The following is a 26,566-nucleotide window of genomic DNA, read 5'->3' as shown; positions in this document are numbered from 1 at the left end:
GTTACCCAGAGTTCCCTGCGGAGCTTACCGGAGCCGGGGGCGTGAAAGATGGCGGCCGACAGGACTGTACAGCGGTTTAGATTATAGAACGGACTGTGGGGTTTCCCCGGGGGTCGGTGGTTTACCGACTTTAGGTTCTTATCTAACCGTTACCGGATACTCACGTGACTGCTGCTAGGCACCTCTTGTCCAGTCATTGACCTACCGGAGTCCCTGGGACTTTACCTAGTAGAATGGAGGATCTCCCGGTCGCCGGAGGGATGGCCGCCTCTCCCAGGCCGCAGGCTGGAGGTTCTGTGCAGGCCCAGCCACAGGGAGTCCCCTCGGACACGGGGTGCGAGCTCTCTGCCCGACCCCCACAGTACACAATCCCCGGTATCCTGCACTACATCCAGCACGAGTGGGCTCGCTTCGAGATGGAGAGAGCGCACTGGGAGGTTGAGCGGGCCGAGCTGCAGGTAGGAGGCCGGGGAGGATAGTTTTTGAGGGGGCGGTTGAGGGTGCTCGGGATGGGGGACGGGGGCGCTGTTTCCGTCCGGACAGGGTGGCCCTATTGGTGATAATGGTGCCCGTATGAGACGGGCTGTTTGTGGCTGTCTGGCGGCTCCGCGGAGGTGACAGGAAGCTGGGCCGCAGCTGGTCACTCTCAGTCGGCCATATTGGGGTTAGTATGGCAGCCCTTCTGACTCTTGAAGCTTCCAGGCATTTCGAGGAGCGCAGGCCTCACTCCTGCCTTGCGTGGCACCCTGGCCGGGCCTGTACCGAGCAGTCGGTAGACGGGCCGTGTTGTAGGCCGGGGAGCAGCCTGTTGACAGGGTCATTGTCTGGGCGACCACCCAGTGGCATCCGTTTATGACCTTGGGCTACTTACTTTCCTGCAACTAGCCAAAACAGAATGCTAGCCCGTGGGCTTTCCCGCCCCAGTCCGTTTATTTATTTCTGGGACCGGAGCCGCGGGCCCCGGTCAGATAAGGGACTTCTTTGTGTTTAGGAGATACCGGTAACCGTTTGTCGCCCTGTCTGTTACATTCTGTATCCTTGATAAGTCGCTCTCGCCCGTTACTCCGCGCCAACTCAACGGTTCCACGAGCATCTACATGTCTGGATTGGCCCTACATCGTGCCGGTGTCACCCATTCGGCTAGTGACGTACCTAGGGTCCTATGGCGGTAGTCCGTGTTTTATTTTGGTAGCTCTTGGGTTTGGGTGAGCTTGGCACCGCTTACTGCCAACTGCGAGTCAGCCGCAGTCCCATGCGATAAAGTCACCGCAGGCGTGAGATAAGACCCAAAAGAAATGAATGTCAAGCCACACTCTTCTGTGTCACCCCATAGTTTACGTCACGTAGGTGGGTTCAGAGTATAACTGAGCCCCCCGGAGCGCCATCGATGGCCTAGAATGCTTTAGTTACTGGATATGCTGCCAGATGTAGTAAGTTTAACTATAAAAGTCTTGGAGGTTTGTTGTATTTGCCTGTGTTTGAAATCGTCATTTTTGGGCTTGTTTCTGCAAATTAGAAGCGTACTAATTCTGTCACATTCGATGCGTGGAAAAGTCACATAATGCAGAGTGAATTCAGTTCCTTTACTGCCCGAGAAAGCACAGCCGCCCGGCAGTCTGTGCGTTATTGACAGCTTTATATATAAGGTACTGGGGCAAAGAGAGTGCCTGGCGGACAGTTAGCCCCCTGTTTGTGACAGTTTTCGGATGGTCCCTCGCCATCTGGTGCCATTGTCTGCTACACAGCAGAACTTTACTCAAACTAAACGCTGACGGATTCTCCAACTCTTCCCAGAAAGTTCTTTTTTTTTTTTTTTGTGTATTCATAAAGTGTTGTGACACATTATGCAACAAATGGTGTTGGGAGTGGTGGCATTCCCGGTGCCTGGGTATCTGCTCACCCCCTTTCTCCCCCCCTTCCCCCCCCCCCTTCCCCCCCCCAAATCTCCTCTTCTCTCACCCCTCCTCTCCTCTAACATCTCCTCTCCCCTCTTCTCCCCGTTCCACAAGGCGGTTATTGGTTAAGTAACCGGTAAAAGTCATTACCGCCTAATAAGAATTAGATTTCATTCTCTGTGGTAACCAAGTTGTTAATGACTTAATGGACAGACTGGTATTCTTGCGAGGCATTTTTTTCCCTCCTCAGCGAGTGGGCTGCAAACATGTTCAGTGGGTCGTTAGTGGTTTATATGAATGAATGATATGCTTTAGTTGTTCTTTGATGGCCAAGATGTTCATTTTGCATTTGGAAATTTGACTTAAGTATATATTGTACCCAGCTATATCACGCTTCTCTATATGTATATATAATATATATATAATTTATTATTAATATCATTATACTAGTATAGAAATAGGTGCTACTGGTGGGGCCAGAAAGAGTGCTTTCAGATGGCGTTGGTACCAATTAAGGCAGCGTGCTATTTTTTTCCTATTTCATATATTCCTCTTTTTTTTTTTTTTCACCCCCCCTTTCCATTCCCTCATTCCTTAACATTGCCATTCATTGCTGTCACTGAAAACATCGCCACTTTAAACCAAGCGCATGATTCACAGAAAGCTAACGTTATACGTCACTGTCTTCAACTAAATATGATCTCTCCGAATCCCCTGTAACACTTCATTAGAAAATATACTTAAAACAACTGATTTGTGTCAGTTTACATGTCTTTCATCTTGCTTAGGCTGTATGGCCCAAGTCTAAAAGCGGAAGAGTTTTCTCTTTGTGCAAGGTACAGCCCTGTATACTCTATACACCTGGAGGCTGCCATTGTCGGTAATGTTATAGTTTAGGTGACTCTTCCCTTCTCAACAAAAGCCCACCACTGTTTATGATGCTGATGGACCTTTTAAAACGGCTTGTCTTCATTAGCAGCTAATTCTAGTTTGCTGTTTTATGTGAACAGTTAAAGAAATGTATGTTTGGTTTGTGTATAATATATACTGGTGTGTATATATGTGTATATATATATATATAATTACCCACCCCTCCTTGATATTTCCACCTGTTGACACACAGCACGCTGTAATTCTGAAGGGAATTCCCTTCTCACCCGGCTTTTAATTAGGGATCTCCTGACCTTTCCAGAGGCAGCGACATACTGCAGGATTAGGGGCAGTTAATTATTAAGCCCTGTGAATATTTGCATGGACGGTTTATTTAATCACTGGAGTGATAGAGCTGATTCAAAGGCAGTTCTGCGGTCCCCCGCCTCCTGTGGAGTAGTCACATAAGTATATGGTGCTAAAATATTGAAATATAAGTGTATAGATTAAGGCTTCTCCATTCTCTGTAAACATGTAAACATTATGCTAGGTGGAGGCTGCCTCTTGGGCTAATTGAGATGTTATAATGAGGAGGCTCTGTGTACTTGGTTGTGTGTCTTCTGCTTTAGGTTATCATGTGACCCCCAAACAGTTGCAGAAAATGAGTTCCATATGGAAGAGACTTGGTTCCTTTTCTGTCTCCCCTTTTAATTGTGTTGGTTCGGTTATGTTGGTAACCTTTATTAACGCTTACGACCCTGGTGGCTCCGGATGCACACGCTAACCACGCAATGATCTGCTTGTCAGCACATGCGTCGGAAGTACCTGCGCTTGCCCATCCAGCCACACAAGCCGTGTAGTGTTTGAGATGACTGCCTGGCCATCCGGCGCTCCTCTGTCAGCTGGCAAATGATCGACAAACGCGTCTTTGCATTTCTAATAAACGCGATTATAAAAGATCGGACACTAAGCGTGGCGCTGCTGGCATCTCTCTGCTCGCCTAGAGAAAGATTAACTGATAAAGCCGCCCATTCATCTTCATTTTTTCTCAGTCTAGAGGCATTTTGAACTATTTACGTTTTTTTAGTTAAGGAGGAATAATCAAGCAGATGATAAAGAAATACACACCGCGGTTGACAAATTTGGTTCATATCAAGGAGCCAGCCAAGAAAATTAGGAGCCGGTTTATTTTCTTATTACCAATACGCATACTGAGAGAGTTTCAGTCACACAATAACACACTTTTTTGTACCCCCTACCTTTGTTGGCTGAGAACCGCTTTTCTGCTGCCTGCTCCTCGCTCATTTTCTGCTGCCTGCTCCTCGCTCATTTTCTGCTGCCTGCTCCTCGCTCATCTTCTGCTGCCTGCTCCTCGCTCATCTTCTGCTGCCTGCTCCTCGCTCATCTTCTGCTGCCTGCTCCTCGCTCATCTTCTGCTGCCTGCTCCTCGCTCATCTTCTGCTGCCTGCTCCTCGCTCGTCTTCTCGGTCAGCCCGCTGGGACTGAGGGAGGAGCAGGCCAGTGCTTTGTGGGGCTGTTGGCGGTACTGTTGCCTCCGAAGAGGTTTCTTGTTGCCATGGCAACATGTCTGGGATTTATTGAGCCCTGTATAGATAACACTCACTGTTGTGTTAATGATTGTTTGCATCCCTGTTTTTTCTTTTTAATATTTAGTTTAAAGCCTCCACCCCCGAGGATCTAATTTACAAGTTGATCATTTGAATATAAGCATGTTTACCCGTCACCCACAATGTCATAAGACAGAATAGAAGAAACATACCATGGAAATGATACATATGATAGCTGCGTGGCCTCTTTACACTTTGATACTGTCCATTGTGCAAATGCATTTGCCCCCCACTCCCCCCACAACTTAATTCCCTGCATCAGATGCACTCAGCTACATGCCTTCTTCTGTAGTAATGGTAATACTAGAGGATCAACTTGGCTTTCTGCCAGGTAACCTTAAAATGTGTTTATAGTAGAATACCAACGTTTTTAATTTATATTCAACACAAAAACATCTTAAAGTAAGCTCTTCCTTTTATAATTATCAAGCCCTGTGAAACGGCAGTCTGCTCGCTCTTGGGTTTTATGACATTGAGCGATATGTTTTGTTATGGTTCCCGGATGGGTAGAGCGGGTGTATTTTATGTATTCCATGGGGTAATTTGTGTATGTGTTTGTCCATCCGCATCCTGCAGTAAGTATTGTCTCGTGTGCGGTGTTGGCTTCCGTGTAGAAGTCCCCTCTGCAAGGCGCTGTTGGATGTTTCTGGATGCTCTCGGACATGTTCGTTGCCTCCTGGCCCCCGCGTCTACCTTTTTTACTTTCTCACCCGGGTGCCTGGGGAAAACGTAATCCTCTTTTCTTGATGTCTTTATTTAGCTGTTGTATAAAGCAGCTGTTGCAGTGCCAGGCTTATACTATTCCAAGAGCTGCATGATCTGGAACCCGTTATCAAGGCCAGTGCCAAGCTCTCCGAAACCTCACTCCCAAAGCTATATATATATATATGTGTGTATATATATATATATATATATATATATATATATATATATATATATATATGTGTCCCCGCAGACAGTCATGTGATTCTTAATCCTGTCGCCATCACTAAATCAATACTCATTAGTGACTTTCCCCTCATTCTATACGTCTTGATGTCCTGTCGCTGCAAGTAAGCTATCGCTCCTAACCGACTTTTCGGGCAAACAAATCTAACTCCCTCCATTTATTTGAATGGGAGCACTTTGTTGCCGTTGATTGGCTGCGGCCCGTCAAAATACATATTAAAGTACTCAAGTGCCTTAAGATGCATTCCTTAATAGGCCTGGCAAGGACATTAATGATGTAGGCTGCGTCTGAAGTGGGCTCCACAGTGATGGTGAAATTATCTAAAATAGTATTTCTTTACAGGGAAATGTGCTACTGTTTTTTATTATGAAACGCCACATTTGCTGGGCTGTTTGGAACAGACTTTTTAAATGTATGTACCGCCAAGTTGGCTTTTTTTGTGGTCGGTATACGATGGGTGTTTGGGGGAGGCACAGAGCTACTTGGGGCTATGCAAGGCGCCCGGATTAAATATGTTTGTGCTGCTTGTGGAGATCTCTCTCAGAATACATGTCGGGGCGCTTACAGTTTACCTGTTCAACCAGTGTTAAGACCTTCTATTTTTTTCTCTGTTTCAGGCACGGATAGCTTTTTTACAAGGCGAAAGAAAAGGTCAAGAAAATTTGAAGAAGGATTTAGTAAGAAGAATAAAAATGTTAGAGTATGCTTTAAAGCAAGAGAGGTAAGATCACACAACAAGCAAATCATGGGGATGTTATCAAGTTATCTTAGATTGTGGCCCCTTTATCTAAAATAAGTTTTCTGTTTGTAGATGTCACTTTCTCCCTGCACCTTGTTGGGTTTTTTGGGGCTATTCCAGAGTGTTTTAGTTTACTTCCAATCTGACCGGGCTGGATATCGAAACTAACTTTCATCTTGGCGAATACTCTCCCTAAACGTATTTACAATCCTCATGAGTTCAAGAGCCTGTTGTTAGTGTGTGTATTTAATCTGGATTAGCCAAATGCGAAGCAGTTCAGTAGACTCTGATGTCTTTGAATATAAGTTATAGTTGTGCCAGTTGGTGTTGGCTTGAGTCCAGTGCGTAGTCCGGCTCGGCTCACCAAGTGAAGGAACGCAAGCCCTGCCAGCTTTCCCCCGTCTTCATTGGATATTTTTGCTTTTGATTTTGAGTTGGGCAAGTCGACTTTGCCGACACACAGCTTAACGATCCTAGCGGTAGGTTTGTGCCACATCCACCACCTTCCTTAGATTTACGTTACCAGTGGATATTTGTTTCAAAGGGCCAGGTTACTGTCACTGACAGCCCAAGTAAGGCTTAATACATATTAAAGTACTGTATTAGCTATTCTTGGGAGTGGGTTGCGCTGGTGTTCTGAACAGACTCCCACCTGTAGCGTTTGCCAAGAGTGATGGTAAGTATAGAGGTGATCAATGGGGGGGTCGATGTGTATGACAGGATTCTGAAAATCTCCCCGTGTGTGTAAATTTAAAGAGACCTCTCAGTTATCATATACATTAAGGTGCATACGATGGCTGGAGTATCCCTTTTAAGTGATTGTAGTGTTTTAACTAACCCTATTTTTACTGCGGCACTCATGCTCAGATATGTTTTTTCCCTGGAGATTGCTCTCTATGCTGTTGACAGAGCGCTATTGGGCAGCTTAGTGAGCAAGAGAAGCGTTAAACCCATTAAAATATATATGTAGTTGACCGTTGCAGTAGTGACTTGATGAAATAGTTACTGTACAATATGTCTTAAAATTATTCTGATGTTATTCCTTTTTTTTTTTGCTTCAGGGCAAAGTATCATAAATTAAAATATGGAACAGAACTAGGCCAAGGAGACGTGAAGATGCCAGCATACGAATCTGGTGGGCTGCATGTTATATTTGCCCTTCTGTTAGATTGCATTTGTTAGATTCCAGTAAAGCTTGTAATTACGTAGGTGGGGGGGCGCAGGTCCCTGCGGAATACGGAGTGTGATGAATAGGTCAAGAGGGACATTTCTCTCTAGCAGATACAGAGGATGCATATTAGTTTTATTACTACATAGAAATCCATTTAATAAGGGCTTGCTCAGAATGTAAAACATTACCACATCATTAAGACAGATCAGACCTGTTTTGCTACAACTGGGCATGAAATAGCAACACGTTTTACGCTTAAGTTTGTGTCGTAGGTAGGAGTGTAACCGGAGCCTATGTCCGGACACCAGCAAGTCTTCTGTTTCTAAACATGTTTATTGTAATCCTATCGTGTTTTCAAAAAACGGATAGGAAGAGAAACCTTGTTTGGTATTTTCTGTCGCAGTCTTTATAGCAACACATTGTGAAGGACGATGATTCTTCCTTTATTAGCTCGTTGGTTTCCGCAGTTTGCTGATATAATGTTACCCGGTTATTATGGATTTTGAGCCAGGCTCCATATGTAGTTTAGAGTTTGAGAAGTGAAGCCGTGTTTTGGTAGTAGGATCATTGATCTATATCCTCTTGCTTTTCCAGAAGAAACCAAAGAATCCGAGATTCCCCCAGGGCCTCAAAATAGTCAACTGACCTGGAAACAAGGACGTCAGCTGTTAAGACAGTAAGGACGTGTGGGAGATTTAATTACAGCCCGCTGACACTTTTACTGCATGCGTAAGACGAAATGACTAGCTCTTTAATTGGCTTGTGTGCTGCCACTTGGACTACAGGCCTTACGTTTTAATAGAACGAACACTCAACAAACATTCCAGCTCCTTCGCGAAAACATTTTCTATATTGCTCTGTGTATTGTTATAGGTGGGCCAGTGCTTGGCATCCGTTTCTCAACGCAACTTTACTAAAGTTGCATTGATATACCGTATTGGCTCGAATATAGGCCGCACTTTTTTCCCCCACTTTAAGTTTTTAAAGTGGGGGTGCGGCCTATATTCGGGGTCTAGCGCCCGACGCCCGGGACATGCAGTCCCGGGCGCCGGGCAGGCAGCGGGGTTAAGATACAGATCCCCCGCAGCGGTGCAGGGGACCTGCATCCTACTCCCCGATACGCTCAGACAGCCTCCCCTGCCAGCACTTCCCACGTGGGGGAGTACCGGCACGGGAGGTTATCTAAGCGTTTTACCTCTGCCCACACCCGACTTACCGGAGCAGACTCCCGGGTGTCTTGCGGGGCCGGCGGGAGACATTTACGCAATACGCGCATGCAACTTCCGGTACCGGTACCGGAAGTTGCATACGCGTATTGCGTAGATGTCCCTCGCCGGCGCCGCAAGACGCCCGGGAGTCTGCTCCGGTAAGTCGAGGAGGGGGGGCAGAGGAGGACAGCGGCAGCGGATCTCGGGGAGGGAGGGCAGCGGATCTCGGGGAGGGAGGGCAGCGGATCTCGGGGAGGGAGGGCAGCGGATCTCGGGGAGGGAGGGCAGCGGATCTCGGGGAGGGAGGGCAGCGGATCTCGGGGAGGGAGGGCAGCGGATCGCGGGGAGGGAGGGCAGCGGATCGCGGGGAGGGAGGGCAGCGGCAGCGGATCGCGGGGAGGGAGGGCAGCGGCAGCGGATCGCGGGGAGGGAGGGCAGCGGCAGCGGATCGCGGGGAGGGAGGACAGCGGCAGCGTATCGCGGGGAGGGAGGACAGCGGCAGCGTATCGCGGGGAGGGAGGACAGCGGCAGCGTATCGCGGGGAGGGAGGACAGCGGCAGCGTATCGCGGGGAGGGAGGACAGCGGCAGCGTATCGCGGGGAGGGAGGACAGCGGCAGCATATCTCGGGGGGGAGGAGGACAGTGGCAGTATATCTCGGGGGGGAGGAGGACAGTGGCAGTATATCTCGGGGAGGGAGGACAGTGGTAGCATATCTCGGGGGGGGGGGACAGAGTGGCAGCATGTTTTTTTTGGTGCTTTTTTAAAGAAAAAAACTTTCTTTAAAAAAGCACCAAACTTTTAGGGTGCGGCCTATATACGGGGGCGGCCTATATCCGAGCCAATACGGTATTTAGTTTTAAGACTTTAATACTGTTTACGGCTGTTTTCTTTTGCCAGCCTCCTCTTCCTCTGTTGGCTTTTTTTTTTTTTTTTTAAATGCTCGGTCGCTTTTGTCTCCGTTTCAGGTACCTTCAGGAGGTAGGGTATACAGATACGATATTGGATGTTAGGTCACAAAGGGTTCGCTCCCTGCTCGGGCTGTCGGGCTCAGAACCAAACGGCTCGGTGGAAACGAAGAACATTGAACAGATACTCAATGGAGGGGATTCTCATTCACTTAAACAAAAGGGACAGGAAAACAAAAGGTAAGTGGACCAACCAATCATTTCCATGTCCTGAAGGTCGTATTAATTACATTTGTAGCCCATGATGGATTTGTACCTTTCTGTAAAGCCTACTTTTTTAAATTCTGGACACTCAAACCCATTTAACTATTTGCAGATGAAAATAATCAAATCATAACCATTACAAACACACCTGTTGTGTATACCATGGGAGCAGCTATCCTATCTTCCTCGATTCACGAAATGCTTGACTATTCCTCCCATGGTGTCATCTCGGAAACTATTACGTTTGTAAAGCCTAGTGAGAAGGGTGAGAACATAAGGACAGGTCATTGACCAGCTAATGTTGGCACTCGCATCGTAACTTTCATTAGTGAAAATAGTCATCAAGTACCCTGATTGCCAAACGAAAACCCCCTGCTTAATGCAATCTTAACCAAACGACTTATGGGTACAAACACCACCATTCGTTTAATACTTCGTGACATTTGCAGTGATAGAGTTCATCCGGATTTGAAACGCCGTTTCTTTCGGGCAAACTTGAGCATTTTATACAAATTTGCTGTTAACTGAGGAGGCAATCGGGGAAAAAGAGGGTGAAATGGATTTTGGGAGACGGCTGTCAGCAGTAGGGATGAGGAAGAGAAAATCACTTAGTATTTTGCTAATATACCGGTCAGCTCCAGCGATGGCCCGAGGAACGCTGCGGCTGGGTATCTGTTTTCATTGTAATCAGACTTTGTTGTGCATGTATGGCAAGCCCTCCTGTTGGCAATTTCAAGTAGTCAAATCACGCAGGAGGTTAGCCAAGTGCTTAATTTTTGTTCCGAAAGAATGAATATTAAAGTACTCAGAGTATTTTAAAATGCATTTTTCTATAGTGGGGTTATCGGGGACTAGACTGTTCCTTTAACACTTGGATAATAATCCTGGATTCCGTTCTAGTTTCATCGGCTATGTGAGTGGTTGTAATAGGAGCGCTGATTTTATTAATGAAACATAAATACGTTTTTCCACACTAGTTCTTGCATTGACAAGCTGCAAAGGGAAGTGGTTTGATTATGTTAATGAATAATGCGTTACTGTTCCTCCCTTGCCCTTTTATTTATGGTGCTTTGTTTATCGGATCCAGGATTTTTAGTGTAACATCGGCATATGTAGGAGTTTGGCTGGAATTGAGGGCTTTATAGGTAATAATTACATTACAATTTCTACATTTTTTTTCTCCATGAAATGTTAATACTTCTTTGATGTAGGAACTCCGGTGATGTCCTGGAAACATTTAATTTCTTAGAAAGTGCTGATGACAGTGATGACGATGACGAGGGTGACCTTATAGAGGATGTCACAGATGGCAAAGACCAACAACGCATAAACAAAAAGCATAAAGTGAGCTGGCTTTCTCTCTTTTTAAACATGTGGAACTGTATCGTGCGTCGGCTAAAAGTGGAGGGCTCTTCCGTACGCTTTCACGTACCAGCTGCCGCGTGCCAAATTTAACTAAGTATTTGGATTACTCTAGGGGGGGATAGAGATCTAATTTTGCTCTTTGACAAGCTGGGGTGAGATCATGTTTATGAAAACCATACCTAGCAAAACAGCGATGTGTGGAAATCGGCAAAAAGGCCCAGCTAATGCTCAGACAACAGGGTTAGATTAGCTGAAAGTGGTTTGTAATCTGAGATACACACTAAGATTTTGGATCCGTGGGGTTATATTTCTCTCAGCACCGTGCACTCCCTGCTGCTATTCTTTATCAGCACAGCAGATACTTTCTAGATGATAAAGCCTGCGGACACAGCGGATGATAATTCTTACATATCAAAAAACACTTGGCGTATAAACTGTTAAACTTTAGGGTACAGAGCAGCCCTGAGTGAGGGTATGAAGAATTTTCACCTTCACTACCTTTTCAGCTGTAGCTCTAGAAAAAATAAAATATAATCATCCCGGACTAAATACGGATCAACGCACGGTATGTACTGACAACCGAAAAATCTTTTAGCCTAAAGGGTTAATCGCGGTAAAATGCCAGTAAAATTAGCTAACGGACACGAGGGCAAAATGGCAGTAAAATTGCCTCTAGGGCGTGACACAGGTTATCAATTATATTCAACAGGGTATTTTACTTGGAAGGTAAGCGGCTATTTATTAATGAATAATAATAATAATTTAGCTTTAAAAAGCCGAAAACAATGCGATGACATACCGCGTTACTCGTTACCCAAGTCTGTCCTATTATAGAGATACCACATGAGGTCTGTGGAACAGTGGTAAATATTGTCCAAACAGCTGTCATTTCACGTGTCTGTCATTTAACGCCACACTACTCAGAAAAACAACTTGTTATTGCTCTCTTCCAATGCTATCTGCAAAATATTTCTATGTCATAGTGACATTGTCAGTGACTGCCTCGCATGTGAGCCGGCTCTCCGTAACATAGTTATTTATAGTAGTATTGTATTTGGGAATTTTTCATGCCAAGTGATAGAGTACTGCTGTAATCCATATTACGTGCCGCTGTAACTCCCCATTTCCCACCGGTACAGATTGGCAATGAAGGTTTAGCTGCTGAACTGGCGGATGACACAGAAGAAGCGTTAAAGGAGTTTGACTTTCTGGTGACTGCGGAAGATGGGGAGGGTGCTGGAGAAGCCAGGAGCTCTGGAGATGGAACGGAATGGGGTAAGAACTAATCACATTGTGCCGCTGGAAAGGCCAGAAGTCCCCCTCATCCAGAACAAAACCATCTTTGTGCTACGCCGGTCCACACACTGGAATAGCAACTAGAGCAATCACTAAAATTAACAATTTCAAGAATCACATGTTTGTGGTTGTGACAGTACTTCATATTTAGGCAACGGAATATTTGTCTTGATTATTTTTCAGTAAATTGTTAGTCATAACTTTTAAGATACTCTTTATGTAAAAGCATCCTAGCGTGTACATCTATATAATCTTACTTGCAGTGTATAGTCTAAATATCAGTTGTGCCTAAGCAGCTAATTGCATGTTGTAGGGTGAGTTTGTAACTCTTACCTTTTAGATAATATGATCAAAAAATGGTATCTGAAAAAGGCCTTTCTTGTCCTGAAAAAAAAAACCGTATAGCTTGTGTGGGTACACTAAATGAGCGAGGAGAAAATTACATCTAAACACGAGCACCGCGGAAGTGTTAAAACAGCCTCGGTCCCAAAGGGTACAAAAAGTAAAAAAAAAAAAAAAAAAAAACAGCCTGGTCCTTAAGGGGTTAAAAACTTGTATTTAATCTCGTACCAGTTTTAGAAGTAGCATTTTTAGAGGATCGTATGCCACATGTTGACAATCATTATACTACAGGAACTAGTTCTCATGGCAAGGTCCTCCAAAGGTGGTGTAAATTCAATAAGTATCAGCACAGTACATTAGACACTGTATTAAATGGACTCCAACATTCATTGAAAACTGGTTTTTAACCTCGGAAAATGTGTAATCTTCTGGTACTTGTAGGGTAATGTTGATACGTGTGTCATGACAGCTTTCTTTATCCCCTTTCTGACAGAAGACATTTTCTAGAGACATTTTCTCATAATGTAGAGAAAATGTTCCTAGAGGACCCATGACGTACCTTGCATGTCATGGGTAAAAAATGCCTCTGCAATTGAGGGGGAGCTGCTCTCTCCCAGTGAGTCTAGGTTGACAAGACCAGATCAAAGGTGCTTCCAGGCCAATTGTCAATTAACGCTCTGCTGCTCATCAAACTGACCAATAGGAGTCTTTTGATCATTATGACTTGATGACCCCTCCCCTCTCATTTGTCTCAGCCCCCAGAAAGATGTTATCAAAGGTAAAGAAAACACACAAATTATGAATAAAACAAAATAAAAAAATATTCTTTGAATACATAATTATTAGGTCCCTATCACTTATTCTGAGTGTTCTTATTTTGTTTCTGTTCACCCACATACCACGGGATAGAAATCTACTGGAATATTGTTTGTATGTAATTTGATGTGTTGCAGTAAAACTTTGCTTTTTGCATTTTAATAGGCTCTAAAATGGTTAAATAAAAAGTGTTAAAATGCCCCTAGTAAAATATATTTTGGTTTCTCATCTTTCAAATAATACTTGTTGTCCAGCAGTTTTGTTTTTTGTAGCTGCTACTGGAGTCCAACTCCCAACATATCACATTTAATTAAAAATAATAGTTTGGAAACCGCAATGCACATCTTCAATATTTAGCTTTGTAACTACCAAAAGTAATGACAACACCAGGTGTATGAGGTGTTTCCAACGTAAAATCACCTATTAGCTGTAGCATTAACATTACCCTCCACTGGAACTAAGGGGCCTAACCTTGAAAAACAACCCCAGATCGTTATCCCTCCCCAACCAAACGTTACAGCAGACGCAATGCATTCCGGTAGTTGGCGTTCCCCTGGCATCCGCCAAACCCAGATTCGTCCATCAGACTTCCATGCGAAGCAGGGTTAATCGCTCCAGAGAATACGTTTCCACTGCTCCAGTGGCGATATGCCTTGCCCCACACCAGCTGACACTTGGCATAGTGATCTTTGGCTTATGTTCAGCTGCTCTTCCATGGCAACACATTTCATGAAGCCCCTGACTCACGTTGCGAGTCCTGATGTAGACACTTATGGGAATAGGATGAAATGTTGTGGTAAACACGATGAGTTTATACACCAGACGTGTCTTGAGTTTTTGCTTTTGGGGTATATGAGTGGATTCTGGTTGTTGGACACGTTCGGTGGGTGCTCTACAGCTTAAAGTTGACGAGGAAAATCAATGCAATCTTATCTGTCTTTAAGGGTCTAACAGAAAAATGTCTTAAACAAAAACCGAAAAACAAGCATTTCAAAACTGGAATTACTTAGTGCCAATGGGTAACTATATTGTCCTTGCAGTGCGCCATCTCCTTGAGTAATTGAGGGCTAGTTGTCAGGGTCATGAGCCTTGTTGAGAATCACTTTGCATTAAATGGTTAATCATGTTTACATTTGTCTTAAACGGGAAGTCTAAAACCTAAAATGCAGTGCTATGTAAAGCAATGCAGGTTACAACAAAAACCCTGGCCACCAATCCATGGCAGTGCTAATAAAGTCGCTGGGTAGTTTAGACTGAGCCATTCTGTTTACCACTTGTGTTTTGATAAGTCAGGCTGTACACATAGAACTGGTTATTATACAGCTGCCTGTAAACATTTTAGTATACTGTTCTAAAAAGGAAAGTCTTTAAATTTCATAAATGATGGCAGGACGTCTCCTTAGTCCCTCTCTGTGTACTACTGCTCTGTGTGTGCCCTGTGCTTACATGCGTGCCTCTCCAAAATATCCTTTTGCTTTCTTGCATGTCTAATGAAGGTTGGTATCTCTATTGTTTTACTGTTTTCACGATGAACCTATCATTAATCTATTAATCTGTTTATTCTCTGGGAATAGAGCTTTTTCACTCTGTGCATCTTTTCATTGAACGTTCCAGTGGAACTACAATGTGCCTTTCACCTTAGTTCTCTCCTGATCTCCCTTTTAATTAAAAGCATCGCTAACGTGCTGACCTGTGCTCTTTTTCTTACTAACATGCTGCATGTAGACAAGGATGTCCTGTCCCCATCTGCAGAGGTTTGGGATGTAGACCAGGGTCTGATTAATAAACTCAAGGAGCAGTACGCGAAGGAGCGCAAGGGAACAAAAGGGGCCAAGAGTAAGTGGAGGTTCTTCCTGATCTCATGGTATTGCCCATGTCCCTGTGTGTTTTCATTGAGGCTCCTGGCATGGTGATTAACGCCAGTGATCCTTTTTGACCCACTTGGTGGTTGCTGTACCTTTTGGGAAGTAAATTTACATAATTTGTTGTAATATTTTCCAAAGAATGGATCCTTCCAATGTCCATTGGTTGTAGAGGTGGTTAATGCACAAATTATGAAGATGTGTCTGGAAGTCAGGGGGTAGTTAACACTCAGTCCCGCTAATATTTTGTTAGCCTTGATAATCTTATATAATAACTGTCAAGAAAAACTTAAGAACACGAAACATTCTAAGTATTTCATATTAAAGTGAAGAGTGAACTTTTTGAGTAATTTTGCCTGCATCAATATTCTGTTTGGAGTAACCAAAAATGAACTCAAATGGTTGCTGCAGCGTGTATGGCCAGCAAGCAAAATCTCAACACGTCATACGGCCAAGATCACTTGGATCAAGAGATTTTGTGAGATGTCGACCGTTTGGATCCAGTTCCCTTTAACACTCAACACCTGCTAACAGAACCACTGCGAAGCTCTTACGTGTTCAGTGCAGCCTTAAAACCTTTCCCGACAAGTGGGTTACTCGATGCTGGAGGGGAGGAACATCATTGCACGTCTAACAATCTGTTGTCCAACAAGCACTTTATCTAATATGCAACTACGTGAAAACATAATGCACAAATGTAATCTATTTTCATACTAGTAAAAATGGTGGAAGTTGCTCTTTAAATGTGTTATACTGAATTCCAAGAAATCCTCTTAAAATCTTTCCTATTGGAGAAAATGATGTGCTAACCTTGTGAGCATGATGCTTCGATACTATGCAAGCGGCAGTGGTAGAGCGACTGACTTCCAGTGGTTGGCTAATGTATTAAGAATTAAAATAATTGAAACCGGAAGTCACGTCTAATTGAAACTTTAATACATCAAATTGATGCATCTGTTTGGTATCTCTACAAGCTTTCAAAGTACTTCTCCAGTGGTACATCCCTATCCTATCATAATTGGATGCAATGGATCTTTATTGCCTCTGGTTCATAGATGTTTGGCATGAGGCCTTGATTAATAACGTAAAATCGTTTTTATGGGAACAAGGATGATAAAGTTTGAGGAAAACTTAGTTTGCCTCTAGTCTGGCTCTCCACTGATCTAAGGGTCTCGTAGAAGTAATCCCGCCCCCCCCCCCGGCTCTTGAATTCGAGAGATGAAGCTGTGTCTTTGTGTCTTAGATGTTTGAAACTGTCCCACCTTTGTGTACCATCATATTCATATGGATCAGAAGATGATCTACGGATTTCTGTAGAAGACACAAACCGTGAATGTTTTAATCGGAGATTGATCATGATTATCATGAAAATAATATATACAAAATATAATATGCTTCAACTACAATACATTGTGTCTTTTTATAAAGTTACAATAGCTGGGGATGTTCCAGGAAAGCTCTGAACCTATATATATAATTACTCACCAAGTAAGATTTTGTTTTATAAGTGATTTGAGCTTCTGCAAAATATCCAGCATAATGGTTTACAAGGTTAAGTATATTAAGCTATAATTCTGTTCTCTTGTCTTTTAGGGGTAAACAGGACAAAACTCCATGACATGATTGCGGACCTGGGGGATGAGGAGCTTGCTCACATCCCACCCGGTATTCTAAACCCATCACGGACGCCCTCCAGAATAACAGATCATGAAGGTGGAAGAGCTGAAGAAGGTAGTAATCCTTTTGGAAAGATTCTTAATGTTGCCTCCAATTGATTTGTCTGTGTATATGATGCCTAAAATAGTGAAACAAGGTGAGGCAAGCGCTTTAACTCCCAGATAGGATATGAAGACTTAGTCTATACGGAAAACAGAACCCTGGCGATTTAAGCTGTTGTGTCCTAGAATTCTTCACAATCTTTCCAAAAAAGTCTTTGCATTGTTCACGTAACCCAAGAAATGTTAAAACATTCTAAATGATCCGATATCCAATGTGAATATCTTCAAGACCTTCTGTCACATATTGATATATTGGGAAATGTGTATGGTATATAGATTGTTAACCTAGTTCATCATTTTAGTCTGCAACCTGTCCATTCTTCATAACTAAAATCTTTAAATGTGCTGTTCCACGTAGACCCCCCCAAGCTTTCGTAGATTTTTATATTATGTACTACCATGGTATGTATCTTAAATAAACATATTGCTTTTTTAAGTAACATCGTTTTGCTGTATTTTCTTGAAAACCATTTCAGCAGAGCCTCCTTGTTCTGTCTGCCTGCACTATTCCGCCTGCCTATCTCTGAAGTCACAGGAGGGATGTTACCTTTTAAAGTCTTCTAGTTTAGAGGGCTCCCTCTCTCACGCCTAGCACACAAAACACTTCACTCAATCATACGCATTCCCCACTACTGTGTTGCAGGATCTGTAGAGCTTTGCTGTTTCACATGCATGAGCGTGAATTACAGGTTGGGGTGCCTGCAGATGAGGCGCAGGGAACCTTTTTTCTGGCAAGGACCATTTGGATATTTATAACATCATTCGCGGTCCATAGAGAAAGCTCAACTTAAAGATTAGACCCACATTATATATTTTTTCCTGCCACCCAGCCCCCTTTTTTAGTATTGATTTATGTGATGCCCCCAGCCAGCACGCCCTTGTGAATTGACACCTCAACCTTGTGTGTTGACCCTAGCCAGCCCCACATTGTGTGTTTATGCCAGCCAGCCTCCCCCCTTTAGTATCATGTCAACCTCAGCACCCAGATTTGGATCCACAGGATCTGCCCAGACTGGAAGCATAGGGCTTGCCATCTTTGCCTCAGTCAGACTCTCTGCACCTTCTCTGCCTCATCCAGCCTCCATGTGCCATGCATTCTCCCCACTTATACATCCACACACATTAATTCACAAATATTCACTTATTCACAGATATTCCCTCGTCCGCAGATCCTCATTCATTCCCTCGTCCGCAGATCCTCATTCATTCCCTCGTCCGCAGATCCTCATTCATTCCCTCGTCCGCAGATCCTCATTCATTCCCTCGTTCGCAGATCCTCATTCATTCCCTCGTCCGCAGATCCTCATTCATTCCCTCGTCCGCAGATCCTCATTCATTCCCTCGTCCGCAGATACTCATTCATTCCCTTGTCTGCAGATACTCATTCATACACCCTCCTCCACCCCCTTACCTTAACTGCAGATCTCTCTGCTGCTTGCAGACTTCCAGAGGGACGGCTGCTTACCTCTGTGTTGCTCATACTCTGTCCGAACAACTTCTCCTGCACCGCCAATGGGAAACAGGAACAGAGCAGGGTCATGTGATGTGACGTAATTTGATGTGACCTCCTGTATTTTTCTTTTTATAATAATGTATTATGATGTCTTGTAGCTGAGCCCATCACATTTCCATCTGGAGGAGGGAAATCATTCATCATGGGCTCAGAAGATGTTCTGGAGACTGTCTTGGGACTTGGTGACCTGGCAGACCTTACTGTAACTAATGATGCAGACTACAGTTATGATGTAAGCGGTGTTTAGGTTTTCAATAACTTTATTGATTCTTAACACGATAATTAAATTGACTTATAATGGGTGTTGACCAATGCTTGGCTTACAATTAAAAAATTAAAATAAAAAAAAAATAATTATTTCTACAATGTCAAAACCTAAACTTCTGAATGGAAAGTATGCATCAAGCAAACAGTTAACATAAGACTGCAAAAAAAAAAGCCAATGCCTTAATTTATTCCAGTCCAGGGGCAAATGCATATAGGGGGGATTCTGCAGAAGGGGCCACACGGCTAACATTTGCAATCACAAGTGCATGTGTCTGCTGGTGTGTCTCTTTAATTAGGCCAAAGACAAATGAAGGGAGGTAACAGATGAGGGTAAAGATCTAGCGGATTGCTTTAATGCATTTGTTTTCGCAGAGGAAGGGAATGGGGTCTTTGAAAACAAGATATAGCATGTATGTTTAAAGTTCTACTTGAACTCTCCTAAATAAAAACAGATAAATCCTTGGGACCCAAAGTTATTTGAGTATTCTGACAAAACCAATAATAGGCTTATTTAACCAATCACGGTTGATAGGACTAGTTCCAGAAAATTGGAAGTTGGCAATTGTTGTACCACTGAACAAAAAAAATAGACTACAGACCAGTAAGTCAACAGTATTTGTGAAATTAATGGAAACCACGATAAAGCAGTATTTGATTGTTGAATATCTCAGTGTAAATGGTTTGAAAGCTCAGAAATGGCAAATACTGCAGCGAGAGCTACACAATTCACTGAAAAGTTCCACAAATGTCAGTTATGTGACCAAACTACTACTTCTCTATAGATGCCGTCCAATAAGGATGCCTTCAGGAAGACATGGAACCCTAAGTATACCCTGCGCAGCCACTTTGATGGCGTGCGGGCGCTGGCATTTCATCCAGTGGAGCCTGTTCTGGTTACAGCGTCCGAGGACCATACCCTGAAATTATGGAATCTGCAGAAAACTGTACCTGCCAAAAAGTGAGTGTATATGTGAAGTGCACTGTATAGTTTATTTAGTTTTTATTATTATTAATAATAGTTTTAACCATATATATTTCTTTTAGGAGTGCCTCCCTAGACGTGGAACCTATCTACACATTCAGAGCCCATGTGTAAGTAATCAGCGTAGTTCCAGAGTTGATTGATAATTAGTGGGACTTGTATTAACTTGGTGTGAAATATTAATGTAATGTTAAATTTGCACATATCAGCTTCTTAAGTCATTTCTTTATACCTCTTCTCCCATTTGTGGGAGAGGCAGCAACTCTCTCTTTAGTGGATTAAGCCCACGGTTTCCAGCAGCAAAAAAAGTGCTGACATACAAGAATTCTCCAAGTTTTATTGGTGCCCCTGAGCCATTACTATGTGTAACAATATCTGAATAGACTTTAAATGAGAATAAATTGTGGCACTTTTCACGCCTCTTGTCTGGAAGGATCTTCGATTATCTTAATCCAACTCTGGTAGTGTACTGGAAGGGACTTCAGAGTAATTTGTGTAGGTTACCAAGGTTTCCTACATTTTTATCCATTTTACTTAAGATAGTGTGCTCTGTGGTCCAGGAGTCTCGTTTTACTTGCTTTGACTCTGGTTACCAAAACACTGAGAGTTTGAGAAAGAAACCCCCAATGAAATGTCCCGTCAGGGAATGTCATTATGTTCCTGTATTGTTGGACACTTGAGTTTTGATGGCCTGATGAGCAGATGTTTACCTGACATCACCTTGATTTGTAGGGGACCTGCCCTGTGTTTGGTGGTGAGCAGTAATGGAGAGTACTGTTACAGTGGAGGGGTAGATGCAACAATACAGTGCTGGAAAATGCCGAGCCCCAATGTGGATCCATATGATACTTACGGTAAGAAGTGGCACCAGGTACCTGCATTGCTAAAACTGTAATAACGCCTCATTGTACCGGTTTCCAGCAGCAGAGGTCAACAACTGTTTGATATGGATTTAATCTATCCTATAGCCTGATTAATGCAACTGAATTATTTCATGGCATTAAACTAGCAGCTTAAATGAATGACACGACATACCGGGGGTGCTAGGTCGCCATGACGGTTTGAGACCACATTCTGGAGCCCAGGGTTTTGCATGACAAGGGGGTGTAAAGACTTGCCAGGGGTACTATCATGTATCCAGCACGTTGAAGTGGGTGCCCCTGCAGGAAAGCATAGGGTGCCAGACTCACAATGGCTTAAGTTAAGTAGCGGCGTGCCAGGTCTCCACGAGGTAAGAGGGGCAGGGAGAGGAAGTGTGTATGTGTATAGTGTAGTATACGTGTGTATATGTTTTTAGTATTTTCAGCTTATTAAATGGATTAATGCATTCAATAATTTATCAATTTATTTATGAAATTTATTATAATGAATATCTGTTTGCCAAATATTTAATGTATTTATTGTTACATATATTTAAGAAAAATATCCTAAAGATCAAAGGTATCTATGATATTAAAGGAAACATATGATAACACCAGAAAAACTCCTACATTTTTTGACTAGCTCCTAGATCAGGAGTGTCCAACCTGCGGCACTCCAGCTGCTACAGGACTACATCTCCCATCCTACTCAGCCAGCCCCTTAGCTGAAAGAGCATTATGGGAGATGTAGTCCTGCAGCAGCTGGAGGGCTGCAGGTTGGACGCCCCTGACCTAGATCCAAACCAAAAGTATCAACCCCTGGCTTCAAGAAATACAGATCTTTTTATCTGTATTTTACACCAGTCTGCCCGCCATCTAAGCATCCATACAATCCTTCCCTGATCAGGCCCATCAGCTGGAAAACTGAGCCAACAAATGGGTCCATATATTTACAGGTTCTCATGCTGAGACGTTCAGTGTCCCCATTATTGGGAGAAGCTGCTTGGGCTCGGTCACGTTGTATGGAGTAGTCAACGTCGGCTTTTTCACTGGGAAGAGCACCCAATCGTTTGCTTTGTGTGTTCTATATAAGAAACACCCATTCCTGAAATGCAGGGATGGGTGAGAGAGGTAGTCCGGTGGCATCTAGATGCAGTGCATTGTAACTATCTTGTGTTTCTGTACAGATCCAAGTGTTCTGGCTGGCACGTTGGTTGGACACACGGACGCTGTGTGGGGTCTCTCTTACAGCGGTGTTAAAGATAGATTGCTGTCCTGTTCGGGGGATGGCACTGTGCGGTTGTGGAACCCACCACAAAGTGTTGCTTGCGTTGGCACATACAATGGAAATAAAGGTAAGCAGACCACTAGCCAAAGTCTAAAATACACGTGATCTGGTAAAGGTTGGCAGTGGCTGTTGCCACATATTATTTAGGGAAGCTACCAGCTTGTTATACGAAAAAAAAAAAATATATATATATATATATATATATATATATATATATATATATATATATATATATATATATATATATATATATTTATTTGTCCTTTTTATGCCTTAAACACAGTATGAATTTTAGTAGTAGTACCTGTTTTTAACAAATACCTGTTTGCCGTTCATGCTATTCCTTTCAGTTATCAGTAAAAATCATTGGTTTTTTTTTCCTTGTGCATTTTTCAGTTTCTAGGTAAATTAATAGAGTTTTTGCCCCAAACAGTGTTTGGCGCAGGCGCTAGTTCTATAGTAGTTTTTTTTCTTTCCCTTCCGTGATATAATGCAGTTCTGTAACTCCTGTGTTCTGTAACTGCTTCTAGAACACGGCATTCCCACGTCGGTGGATTTTATCGGCTGTGATCCAGCCCACGGAGTGGCCTCTTTCACCAGCGGTTGCATTGTTCTGTATGACTTAGAAACGACACAGCCGCTGCTGCAGCTGTCTGTGCCCTCCGACTGCGGTAAGTTTGCTGCAGCCAACCTCATCAGCTGTTCCTGTCCGTCTTTGCCGGTATGAAACATTAAGTTTGTGTATTTCTTTTTTTTTTTTTTTTCCTAGGCCCCCTGTTTTCTAGCCACATAAATAAGGTTGTGAGCCATCCTACTCTTCCAGTAACCATCGCTGCGTATGAGGACCGGCACATAAAGTTTTTCGACAACAAGTCAGGTGCGTACGGTGCTAGGGAATGCCCTTCACCTAGAAGCCAACATATTTCGTTTATAATGAAAACATAATTGTGCAACCCCGCTCCAGATACCAAACTGCCAAAACATTTTAGAGTATATGAATTTATGGACGCACAAAACAAAATTGTGGCCCGTCAGTAATTAGTTCTCAGGGACTGTGTGCCGCTGGTACGGTGTGTAAGGAATCTGATAAATATTTTTCCAGGCTTTTGGTTAGTATAGCGTGTAGCATGTAGCGTGTAAGAACCAGTAACCTGTGCATTTTATGGATTTCTACACTTCATGATTGGTTGCAGGGAGGACGATTCATTCAATGGTGGCTCATCTGGATGCGGTGACGAGCCTTGCAGTGGATCCCAACGGAATCTACCTGATGTCTGGCAGTAAGTGTGATGCGTTGGAGATTCTTCATCCGTTTTCTGTTAGATTCCTGCTTTACATGCGCTTTCTTAAACTCTGGATGATACACCTGGGGTGGTCTTCATGTCTGTGTCTTAATGAAAAATTACTAGGTATCATTTTCATCTATACTTTGTGCTGACAAACGTATAGAACAAAAAGCCTCCGACTTGGGCTATGGAAAACCTTTTGGATTTACTATTGCTGGGTATTTAAATGTATGTATTGTAGTGGAACCTGTATACACACTTATATATGGCACCCCTACTTTATATTATGATGGGTCATTTCTTTGGTAAGAAGGGCCTTCTTTGCCTTATGTTAAAAATCATATTGATGAAATAGCATTATAGAGCTTGACTTGATAAGTTCATTTGGGTTGCGGTTTCATAAAGGAAAGTGCGTTGAGATGTTTAACCATGCTGCAGACTTTTATGGTTTAGTGAATAGACCCCCTCCATTATTTTTTAAGGTAGTCTACCCGGTAATATATCCTAAAATATTTGGCCAAGTAATGCATGCAGAGAGGGTCTAAAACGCTGCATTAAGTCTAGGGCTGCAACTAACGATTATTTTAATAATCGATTAGTTGGCCGATTATTTTTTCGATTAATCGGATAAAAAATGCAATTTTTTAAAATAGTGTAATAAAAAACGTACAATTTACACTTTCATCTCTTTATTGCAATGGCCTCTCGTTATTCACCTTCTTATTTTACTGACATAATAATAAAAGCTTCAAGAACCCAAACACAGTGTTTCTCAAACTAGGTTTTAATGCAAAGTTATAAGTAAATATTAATTCATGTTAACTATTTTTCATATTTAATAAAAACAGAAAAAAGCCTTGTTTATATTTTCTTTTATTTACCAAACTGCCCCAAGTTATGCACATCTGACCCCCAGCTTGCCACTCTGCCCCATATATGCCTTATACCTCTTATATGCCAGAGATTCCACTGTGCCCCTGATATGCCTTATACTCCTTATATGCCAGTGATATGCAACTGAGCCCCCTGATATACCTTTTACCCCCAGATATGTCTTATGCCCCCTGATATGCCTTATAACTTCCAATATGCCACTCGCCCCATTTATGCCTTATACCTCCCTATATGCCACTGTGCACCCTGATATGCCACTCCGCTCCCCATAAATGCCCTGCACCACCCTGAAATTCTCCCTGATTCACCACTCTGAAATTCATTATACCCCCCATACACCACTCTACCTCCCCCTATACACCACTCTAACTCCCCCAGATATGCCACTCTGCCTCCCTGAAATTCATTATACCCCCCATACACCACTATAACTCACCCATACACCACTCTGCCCCCTCCCCCTCCTCTACTCCACTCTGCCTCCTCCCCCCTCCCATCCTCTACTCTGCCTCCTCCCCCCTCCCATACTCCACTCTGCCTCCTCCCCCTTCCCATACTCCACTCTGCCTCCTTCCCCTTCCCATACTCCACTCTGCCTCCTCCCCCCTCCCATACTCCACTCTGCCTCCCCCCCTTCCCATACTCCACTCTGCCTCCTCCCCCCTCCCATACTCCACTCTGCCTCCTTTCAGCAACAGAGGTTCAAAAGACACAAGGGAGCCGTGTAGAGAGGCAGAGTGGCATATGGGAGGGGGAGGAGCCAGAGTGGTGTATGGGAGGGTGGCTCCCATACACCCCTCTGACTCCTCCCCCTCCCATACACCACTCTGACTCTCTCCCGACTCCATGGTATTTTGTGAACCTCCATTGCTGACAGGCACTTTCACTGCAGCTTCATAGAAGCCTCAGCGTAAGTGAAGGACGGTAACGGAGGCTGTCTGTGCGATGCAGACCCCCACCAGCTGACAGAGAGGATGATCCTCTGCAGGAGACCTCGATTCTCTGTCAGCCGGTGGGGGTCTGCACGATGTGCATAGACAGCCTCTGTTACTCACCTTCACATACGCTGAGGCTTCTATGAAGCTGCAGTGAAAGTGCCTGTCAGCAACGGAGGTTCAGAAAATACCAGGGAGTCGGGAGAGAGGCAGAGCAGCGTATGGGAGGGGGGAGGGAGAGAGACGGAAGTGAGAGGTCGGCCGACAGTGAGGGGAATCCAGGTCCCCTGCAGCGTTGCGGGGGATCTGGATTCTAGTGTTATAATCCGATCTCTGTTTGAGTTCGGATTATATAAGGATAAAATCGATAAAAATTGATTCGATTAATCGATAATGAAAATCGTTGACAACGATTTTCATTATCGATTATCTATTTTATTAATTAGTTGTTTCAGCCCTAATTAAGTCCACTTAACTAAGTGCACCATTTTTTATTTTTCTACCAGGCCACGACTGCTCCATCCGGCTGTGGAACCTGGACAGCAAGACCTGCGTTCAGGAAATCACCGCTCACCGCAAGAAGCTCGATGAGTCTATTTACGACGTTGCCTTTCACCCATCCAAAGCGTTCATTGCCAGCGCCGGAGCGGATGCCCTCGCCAAGGTCTTTGTGTGAACTCCCGTCAACCAGAAGCCGCCGGTGCGTCTGGGACACGTGGAAAGGGGGCGCTGGGTGTAATTTAAATAACACTTCAAACATCACTGCCATTCCCCCCAACCGACACTACATGGCAGAGCTCTGTCTGCAGGACAGGAATACCGCTTACTGAGCAGCAGGCACCCTCTTCCCCCAGATCCTCATTTTTGTAAGGCAGGGCTGTGATTACTGTAATTAAACTGTTTTTAGATATTTTTTTCCTTTGAACAGTAACCAGTATATATATAGCATCTACATGCACACGCCTGGTTTTAATTTGATTTCAGATTCTCCGTGCACAGCCATGATGATTTTGCAGGGATGTAAACAAGAATACAAACCTGGCGACAATGCATACCGCACAAGCATACGAGTCCTGTACACCTTTCCACTCAAATACCATTTTAATCTAATTACAACTCTAACCATCTGACCTGCATTGTCCTTGTTAATGAGTAAGACAAAGGTTGTTCTGTTTTGTGCTTTTGCCGTTCCTCCCGCGGAAGCAGTTCCAGCGATTGCTGGTTTCCATTTGAAAATGTGGCGGTGCGAAGCGTGTGCCTGGCTGCCGGGGAAGGGATTTCCCATACCTGGTTTCTCGACAAAAGGCATATTTTCTTTTCTGGTCTGGCAACAAAGGGTTCTGTGTACTTATATTTTTTTTAGCATTAGTCAAGCATATACAGACGTTTTGGGTCTAAGTTTTACTGTTTTTTTGTTGTTTTTTTAATATTTAAGCTGTAGCAGAATTGCAG

General features: G+C 43.6%; 1 protein-coding gene across 2 annotated transcripts; it reads left to right on the top strand.

Annotated features, from left to right (window-relative positions):
* Window positions 1–7: 7 nt before the first annotated feature.
* On the top strand, window positions 8–26,027 carry STRN3 (striatin 3). Of its 2 annotated transcripts, XM_053474478.1 has the most exons (18): window positions 8–458; window positions 5,960–6,063; window positions 7,143–7,216; window positions 7,847–7,928; window positions 9,427–9,606; window positions 10,842–10,974; window positions 12,135–12,270; window positions 15,175–15,285; window positions 16,905–17,042; window positions 18,701–18,834; window positions 19,652–19,827; window positions 19,914–19,961; window positions 20,584–20,705; window positions 21,899–22,066; window positions 22,530–22,670; window positions 22,769–22,876; window positions 23,193–23,279; window positions 25,621–26,027. In XM_053474478.1, the coding sequence occupies exons 1-18, from the start codon at window positions 234–236 to the stop codon at window positions 25,788–25,790; spliced, it is 2,337 nt and encodes a 778-aa protein (XP_053330453.1). In that variant the 5' UTR covers window positions 8–233; the 3' UTR covers window positions 25,791–26,027. The 2 variants fall into 2 exon arrangements, with proteins under 2 accessions (XP_053330453.1, XP_053330455.1); XM_053474480.1 differs by lacking the exon at window positions 15,175–15,285 and having other exon boundaries at window positions 13–458.
* Window positions 26,028–26,566: the final 539 nt, after the last annotated feature.

This window comes from Spea bombifrons, chromosome 9 (assembly GCF_027358695.1).
Source record: "Spea bombifrons isolate aSpeBom1 chromosome 9, aSpeBom1.2.pri, whole genome shotgun sequence".
NCBI lineage: Eukaryota > Metazoa > Chordata > Amphibia > Anura > Pelobatidae > Spea > Spea bombifrons.
Note: the sequence above shows the minus strand (reverse complement) of the source record. Positions and strands in the feature narration are given on the sequence as shown.